At 48.7% G+C, this 7,904-nt stretch overlaps 4 protein-coding genes across 4 annotated transcripts; 3 read left to right on the forward strand and 1 right to left on the reverse strand.

Moving 5' to 3' along the window:
• The first annotated feature begins 270 nt into the window (after positions 1–270).
• Positions 271–1,187, forward strand: LOC117043033 (transmembrane and death domain protein 1-like). Its single transcript, XM_033142656.1, has one exon. It carries the CDS (start codon positions 285–287, stop codon positions 1,185–1,187), a length of 903 nt encoding a protein of 300 aa, XP_032998547.1. The 5' UTR covers positions 271–284.
• A 1,383-nt stretch (positions 1,188–2,570) lies between these two features.
• On the forward strand, positions 2,571–6,639 carry LOC117040716 (histone H3-like). The gene is made up of 3 exons (XM_033138671.1): positions 2,571–2,883; positions 6,121–6,146; positions 6,188–6,639. The coding sequence occupies exons 1-3, from the start codon at positions 2,591–2,593 to the stop codon at positions 6,601–6,603; spliced, it is 735 nt and encodes a 244-aa protein (XP_032994562.1). The 5' UTR covers positions 2,571–2,590; the 3' UTR covers positions 6,604–6,639.
• Positions 4,443–5,004, forward strand: LOC117040715 (histone H2A type 2-C). The gene has a single exon (XM_033138669.1). It carries the CDS (start codon positions 4,470–4,472, stop codon positions 4,857–4,859), a length of 390 nt encoding a protein of 129 aa, XP_032994560.1. The 5' UTR covers positions 4,443–4,469; the 3' UTR covers positions 4,860–5,004.
• Positions 6,640–7,347: 708 nt separating the features above from the next.
• On the reverse strand, positions 7,348–7,691 carry LOC117042887 (histone H4). Its single transcript, XM_033142529.1, has one exon. It carries the CDS (start codon positions 7,659–7,661, stop codon positions 7,350–7,352), a length of 312 nt encoding a protein of 103 aa, XP_032998420.1. The 5' UTR covers positions 7,662–7,691; the 3' UTR covers positions 7,348–7,349.
• Positions 7,692–7,904: the final 213 nt, after the last annotated feature.

The following is a 7,904-nucleotide window of genomic DNA, read 5'->3' on the forward strand; positions in this document are numbered from 1 at the left end:
TTTTCATCAGAGAAATGTTGGGTGGTATGTGTTTCTGCCCCTCTGATTTAATTCTCACAGCAACGCTTTGATGTAGGTTAGTCTGAGGAGCAGTGACTAGCCCAAGATACCTAAGCCAGTGGGCTTCAGGGCTGAGTGGGGATTTGAACCCTTGCCTCGCAACCCTCTAGTCCAACCCTCTAAGCAAGTACTCCACACAGGCTCTTTGCTCCCTTCTCCAAACAAGATACCCATCTCTTTCCTCTCCTGGCTACTCTCTCCTCTCAGCCTCCAGGACCTTCTCAATGCTGACTCTCATCGGTACAGCCCTTTTCCTACTGGTGCGTCCTGCCTTGCCCGATGACACGGTGGCCGACGACATTGGCAGCCACATGATGGGCCGCATCTCGGAGCTCCTGTCCCCCGAGGAATGCCAGGCCTTCTACGCCAAGCTCATTGGGCCAGAGGAGGACGTGGACGAAGAGCTTCAACGGCTCTCGGCGGAGAGGAACCCCATTCGCAGGCGGCGGGAAATCACTACCAGCGAGGCCTGCAAAGCCACCCTCAACGGCTGGCTGGAGACGGAAGGGGACACCATGTACTGGGACCGCTTGGCGAGGGCTCTCCAAGCCGTTGGCCGCCCAGACGTCTCCCTGGAGCTGGGCAAGAACCTCAACCAAGACAAGAGCCTGGAGATCAAGAAGAATGTGGAGGGATATCACAAGACGGTCGAGCGCTTGACCTCTTCGCTGCTCCTGGAAGAGAACGAGATGGGTGGGAGCGAGGGGCCAGGAGGCCGGCTGCGGAGAGAGGGATCACAGGCCCAGCTGGAAGAGGGAGATTGGGACAATCTGGAGCTGATTATAGAGAGGAGGCCCCTCCCGCCATACAACAGGAGTCTCTTTCAGTGGGTCACTCCATTGGTGACGGGGGTCGTCGGGGGGTTCCTCTCGTCCTTCGTGGTGGTGGCTCTAGCAGTCTATTCTTTCTTCTGGATCCTGAACCAGGAAAGTCCCACCCCCACGACACCCAACTGGGACTCTGTGCCCGATATGATTTTCCGCTCCCCTTCGCCCAAGCGTGGGGCCATCTACTACTCGTTTCAGCAGTTCGATGGTCTGGGGAAGCGCGGCGGCGAGACAGAAGATTACGGTGATAACGGCAATAACGAGGAAGACTGGGAGAAAGAGCCCATTGTTAGGTCTTAAGTAAAAAGCCAGCCTTACTGCAACTTGTATTGTGGAGAATGTAGTTTAAAAATAAAACACATTTGCTTAGAGGACCAAAATTTGAACTTGTTTTACAGTAACATAACAATTGCCATGTTAAACCATGTCATTGTTCTGATGATAATGATTTATTTGTACCCCGCCCATCTGACTGTTTGCCCCAGCCACTCTGGGTGGTTTCCAACACACATAAAAACATAATATAACTTCAAACATTGAAAACTTCCCGATACAGGGCTGCCTTCAGATGTCTTCTAAAAGTTGTGTAGTCCTTTATCTCCTTGATATCTGATGGGAGGAGGCTGCATGGAAAAAAACAAACCTCTGCATGCTAGGTCAAATTCCCAAACACTGTCCTGGGTTGCTTAATACCCAGTGTAATCTCAGCAAGGGATGAAATGCAAAGGAGGACAAGAGTCTGGTAGTATTATGAGTGGCACAGACTTCCTGTAGATGCTGCCTTTTCTCCCTCCTACATGTCAAATTGCTCCTGCCAGAATTCCCTCTCCTCTTGAAGGAATAGAAGGCCTGTTCTCTTCCCAAGTTCAATCAATTCCTTCTCCACCCTTTGCTCTGAACAGGGCAAGGAGAAGCCGCAATGAGAAAAAAACAAATCAAAACTGAGAAGCTTCTATTTCCAAGCGAAATGTTATTAGCATACCCTTGGGGGTGCAATGGAGCGGATGTATTCTGCGTATGTAGAAAACAATCGCTTTTTAAAAAATCTAATCTCTGGCATGTAGTATGTGCAGAGTTAAAACTTTTAAGAGTGGGATTTTAAACCTATTGTTTCAGCTGTAAAAATAATATTAATAATCCTCTCCAAATAACTTCTTTACTGGGTATTTTAAGATGGGCATCCTTAAAGCCAAACTACAGAGGAGACAACTGAGTCACAATCAAAGGCAGAATTAAAGTCGCTTAAACATAACTGTTTCAGTCGATATAAACCCTCTTTAAGCTTTTCTCCTCAATAATGGAAAAGCACAGGGGTTTCTTTAAAGAGAAGGAAAGAAGTAAAACAACAGTGGGCTTGCGATTTGTGATTAGAAATGACTACACGATTTTGGAAAAAAATTATTCTGTAAATAGTGGAAATATACTCTCACAAATGTTATGAGAATCTTAAAAGAAACGTTCTGATCAGTAAACCTTTCGGGCAGAAACTCCCCCCCCCCCCGGGCTCTCGGAACGCGCCAAATCTCGAGTTTGAATTTGATTGGCCGAGTCAGCCTGTCATTCATTCACCCAATCGGAGGGTAAGGGGGTGGAGCCTAACTGTTTCATGCCGAAGTTTCCCCTCCGGTCGGATTCCAAAATACATAAACAGAAAGGCCACGCCGAGTCGCTTCATTTCGGGGAGACTTCGGAAGGAAGCAGTCATGTCTGGTCGCGGCAAAGGAGGCAAGGGGCTCGGCAAGGGAGGCGCCAAGCGCCACCGCAAGGTTCTCCGAGACAACATCCAGGGCATCACCAAGCCCGCCATCCGCCGCTTGGCCAGGCGAGGCGGAGTCAAGCGCATCTCCGGGCTCATCTACGAAGAAACGCGCGGCGTGCTCAAGGTCTTCCTCGAAAACGTCATCCGCGACGCGGTCACTTACACCGAGCACGCCAAGAGGAAGACCGTCACGGCCATGGATGTGGTCTACGCCCTCAAGCGACAAGGACGCACTCTGTACGGCTTCGGAGGCTAAGCTCCATACTGCGCATAATAATAGCTCTCAAAAGGCCCTTTTAAGGGCCACTCAATCTTTCTTTGAAAGAGCTGTAGACACTGGTTAAGAACTTACTCAAACCTTTACAATCTCACCCCACTCCCGTAGTGGACCCTACTCCAGGAAACTCGAGTGCGGCCAAAAATACACTAATTTATTTACCCACTCTTTTGGAAGGTTCTAAAACTCAATGGTTTCTAGAGCCAGTGTGGCGTAATGACAGCGTCTGATGCAAGAACAAGGCTAAAGTTATGCACGAAGTGACTGGTGCCAGCCTCTCGGTCTAACCTACCTTACTGGGTCGTTGTTAGGGTGGGAAGTGCGGGCTGTAGTGTAATCTGCCTTAAAACTACTTGAAGGAAAGGTGGGGTATAAGTAAATGAGATGGGTTGAATGAGGTGCCACAGGGGTAGCAGGCATGCTTTTTGTTCCCCATTTGCCTCTTTCAAATTGTACTCGGATTGAACCAATGAAATGGTGAAATTAACAAATCAGCCAGTCATTAGTGTGGCGAACGTTACAAAATGCATGAGGCCTCATTAATCACAGAATTGTAGAGTTGGAAGGGACCCTGATTATCATTGGTGAATCCCCTGCAACGCAGAATTTGCAGCTGTCCCATATTGGAATCGAACTTCCGTGCATTATGAAGAAAGCATTAAGTTGCCTGTTTAGAGGGCACCTAATGCAGCGCCTTGTGTATATATACATGGAATATTTCTTCTTTCGGATATTCATTTATCCCCTCACCTTTTTTTAAACTTTTGACAATAGATCCCTTTGCCCTTCCCAAAAGCAGGATAGGAGCACAGTCGTTGTAAGGATCTGTGCCGCGTGATGCATAAAAGCAATCAGGTATGTTAGGTAACATTTATTTAGGGAATTTACTTAAAGACATTCCCATGGATTAGTTACCCATTCATGCTTTATGAGCAGGGAGGAGGAACTAGGTGGATTTTATGTTTGCCCCATTCAATGCACGCCTGTGGCTGAAACGAAGGGTTGAGGATGAGGAGGATGTGTTAATATGGACACTAAGAATCATAGAATTGTAGAGCTGGAAGGGACCCAAAAGTCATCTAGTCCAACCCCCTGCAACGCAGGAATCTCAGCTAAAGTATCCAAGACACATGGGCGGGAGCATGTGAATATGACCTGATTGTCTATGAAAGATTCACCAAATAAAGAAACAAGTTTGCTTACAGTTGTTTTTCTCTCGGTCTCAGTCCTAGTAAAAAAAAATTGGGTTGTTGTTTTTTTTTACCTGCGAGTAGCAAAAGCCCCGGCACCATCCTCTTACATATGTAAAAGGCAAGACTGTAAAATACACGTTTCCTATTGGAAGCCAGCTTTGGCTGCTTTTTCCATTGATCAAAAACGAGAACCTTGCTTTTCATTGGTTGATTTAAGTCCGATGGTCTCTCCAGCCAATCACGAGCCGAGATTTACAAGTCAATGGAACGCATAAAATGCTGCAAGTTCCCTTTCCGAATTCTAGCTCGTTGCGAGTAGTACGTCGGTTCCGATCTAAGAGAAGAGCTCTATCATGTCTGGACGCGGGAAGCAGGGAGGCAAAGCTCGGGCTAAGGCAAAGTCTCGCTCTTCGCGGGCCGGCCTGCAGTTCCCGGTCGGCCGTGTGCACCGTCTGCTTCGGAAAGGCAACTACGCCGAGAGAGTCGGCGCCGGAGCTCCAGTTTACATGGCTGCCGTGCTCGAATATCTGACCGCTGAGATCCTGGAGTTGGCGGGCAACGCGGCCAGAGACAACAAAAAGACGCGCATCATCCCTCGTCACCTGCAGCTCGCCATTCGCAATGACGAGGAGTTGAACAAACTCCTGGGCAAAGTGACCATCGCGCAGGGCGGAGTCTTGCCCAACATCCAGGCTGTGCTGCTGCCCAAGAAGACCGAAAGCCACAAGGCGAAAAATAAGTAAAGGCTCAAAGCTTTTCTAGCACAGCCTGAAAAAACCAAACGGCTCTTTTAAGAGCCACCCACGGTGTCAAAAGAGGAGCTGCGATTCTGGTTTGCTAAAATCGAGCAAGTAGAAATGAGCAAGATATTTAGTGCGTTTTTATACAAGCATGCGGCTAGTAAAACTTCGATTTGATTAGACTAAGGCTTTTAAATTATCCAGGATAAAAAGACGGGGGGTATTAGTCTTTAAAGCAGACTAGCAATTCCAATTTGTCGGAAAAATGGCTTCCGGGTTACTTCGGACGCCATTTTTTTGTTTCGTGAGTTGTATTTCTAGAGCCTCGCACCCGGATCAGAGCTTTCCAAACTGTCGCGACACGTTAGTGTGTAGGTGTGTGGCTTAAAAGAGACTGGTTTAACCTCCGGTTTGCTAGTAAAACTGAATTACTGTGTGTCACCAACATGAAAAGTTTGGAAAGCTCTGCTCTAGATCAAGGTTGAAGCAAAAAGACTGTTGCGCTTTCTCACTTAAGTCTTCAGTAAGAAATTTATGCGCCCTAGTTCATAGAAGCACTCGAAATCCACCCTGCCATGTCCATCGCTTTTAGCCTCGTATTGCTGGCTGCTGCAGCAAACACTAGTTTTCACAGCCCTGCAGTTTAATTGGCTGCCGCTAAGTACTAAGCAACATCGGATGCATGCCCCATAGTCAACACTTTCCAAAAACTATCGCGGTACACGTCCATGATCTTCATCGCCTCCCTCTGTTTTCCTGTAATCAATTTAGCAAAGTCGATGACCAGTTTCTTGAATTCCTGTCTCCGAAACAAAAATCCGATCAGGAGATCGATCACTTCCGGGGTAGTTTGTAATCAGGGTGGCTAAGCAATGTTTCCAAATGGTGGTGAAACTTACGTCCCTGCCCCTCGCCCTGCCTTTTGTCAATGGCAGATTGCAACAAAAGCTTTTTTTTAAGTTGTCCCTGCAAACGTCTCCCAAACCAATAACTCGACTGAATGTGATGGAAACGCCTGGCGCTCCAGTGACTTTAATTCAGACCCTCGCAAAGCAAGATTTTTATATATCAAACCGGAAGCTGGTGGTGTGCGCGTGACTGTACCCTTTCTCATCGCTTATGCCGGCGGGGTGGACGTAATAGGGGAGAATGAAGCAAATACCCAATCGCGAACAAGCCCGGGAATTTCAAATGTTTCGAACGGCTACATGGCTATTTTCAGCCAATCAGAACAAAGCGAGCTAGCTATATAAATGGTCCGCAGCCCGCTTGCTCTTTTTATGATTTCTGGCGAAGTGAGGAAGGTGAGTTGAGTGCGTACTAGCTGCAAGGGGAAATGGCTCGTACCAAGCAGACCGCTCGTAAGTCCACTGGCGGGAAGGCTCCGCGCAAGCAACTCGCCACCAAGGCAGCTCGGAAGAGTGCTCCGGCCACAGGCGGCGTGAAGAAGCCTCACCGCTACCGCCCGGGCACCGTCGCTCTGCGCGAGATCCGCCGCTACCAGAAGTCTACGGAGCTGCTGATTCGCAAGCTGCCTTTCCAGCGCCTCGTGCGGGAGATCGCCCAAGACTTCAAGACCGACCTGCGCTTCCAGAGCTCTGCAGTGATGGCTCTTCAGGAGGCCAGCGAGGCTTACCTGGTGGGACTCTTCGAGGACACCAACCTGTGCGCCATCCATGCCAAGAGGGTCACCATCATGCCCAAAGACATCCAGCTGGCGCGCCGCATCCGTGGCGAGAGGGCTTAAAAGGAAGCTGTAGGCAGCCGCTCTCGCTCGCAGCCAACCACCCACCCAAAGGCTCTTTTTAGAGCCGCCAACTCTTTCAGCAAAAAAGCTGGTCACATTTTTGCCACGATTGTGTGTGCCGTTGTCGCCTTAGCGTCCCTATAGCCATGTAAAATGAATCCTACGGGGGTACCTGCGATATACCCGAAGGACTGAAAGTAAAGCAGCTTAATTTTTCTTTGCCCCGCTTTTTAAAATTTAGATCTCGGCGTAAAAATGCAAGATAAACAAAACATGCCAGTTACGTACCAACTACTGAGATGCTGAAGAGGTCAGCAAGCCGATTTAGTTGACCGTATGTATAGCAATAGCTAAAGAAAAATTTTAGGCTCCACGTAGAAGTTACTGTTTAAGTTTCTTGGTAAAGCCACTAAGGTTATAGTGATTCCGCGGTGCAAACAAGTCCATGTAGTGTACTGTGTATATCAGTTATTTGCATAGTTGCGTCTGTGGGACTGGTGGGATGTACACACCCCTGAAGCCAGCTTCTAGTTTTATTCTAGAGTATTCATTGCCCCCCACGATCCCAAGATATGTAGTTTCCTTTAAAGGAACACTCGTTAAAAACGCACAGCATTTGGCTTTATGTACATGATAAAATTACAGATACGCACATTTGGTTAAAAATAAACGATAAAGCTCTTTCAAAGAAAGATTGAGTGGCCCTTAAAAGGGCCTTTTGAGAGCTATTATGCGCAGTATGGAGCTTAGCCTCCGAAGCCGTACAGAGTGCGTCCTTGTCGCTTTAGGGCGTAGACCACATCCATTGCGGTGACGGTCTTCCTCTTGGCGTGCTCGGTGTAAGTGACCGCGTCGCGGATGACGTTTTCGAGGAAGACCTTGAGCACGCCGCGCGTTTCTTCGTAGATGAGCCCGGAGATGCGCTTGACTCCGCCTCGCCTGGCCAAGCGGCGGATGGCGGGCTTGGTGATACCCTGGATGTTGTCTCGGAGAACCTTCCTGTGGCGCTTGGCGCCTCCTTTGCCGAGCCCCTTGCCTCCTTTGCCGCGACCAGACATGACTGTCTTTTTCCGAGGTCTGCCCGAAATGAAGCGACTCGGCGTGGCCTTCCTGTTTATGTATTGTGTGATCCGACCGGAGGGAAAACTTCGGCATGAAACAGTTAGGCTCCACCCCTTACCCTCCGATTGATTGAGTGAATGAATGACAGGCTGACTCGGCCAATCAAATTCAAACTCGAGATTTGGCGCGTTCCGAGAGCCTAGAGGGGGGGGGGTTCTGCCCAAAGGTATTGAGCGTTT

Source organism: Lacerta agilis, chromosome 2 (genome assembly GCF_009819535.1).
Source record: "Lacerta agilis isolate rLacAgi1 chromosome 2, rLacAgi1.pri, whole genome shotgun sequence".
Taxonomy (NCBI): Eukaryota; Metazoa; Chordata; class Lepidosauria; order Squamata; family Lacertidae; genus Lacerta; species Lacerta agilis.

Bases quoted from the DNA above. Each gene is read 5' to 3' on its own strand.
- LOC117040715 (XM_033138669.1), top strand. From the start codon at position 4,470: ATGTCTGGACGCGGGAAGCAGGGAGGCAAAGCTCGGGCTAAGGCAAAG.
- LOC117042887 (XM_033142529.1), bottom strand. From the start codon at position 7,661: ATGTCTGGTCGCGGCAAAGGAGGCAAGGGGCTCGGCAAAGGAGGCGCC.
- LOC117040716 (XM_033138671.1), top strand. From the start codon at position 2,591: ATGTCTGGTCGCGGCAAAGGAGGCAAGGGGCTCGGCAAGGGAGGCGCC. The intron at 2,884-6,120 runs GTACGGCTTCGG...AATGGTCCGCAG, and splicing joins AAGCGACAAGGACGCACTCT to CCCGCTTGCTCTTTTTATGA. The intron at 6,147-6,187 runs GCGAAGTGAGGA...ACTAGCTGCAAG, and splicing joins TGCTCTTTTTATGATTTCTG to GGGAAATGGCTCGTACCAAG.
- LOC117043033 (XM_033142656.1), top strand. From the start codon at position 285: ATGCTGACTCTCATCGGTACAGCCCTTTTCCTACTGGTGCGTCCTGCC.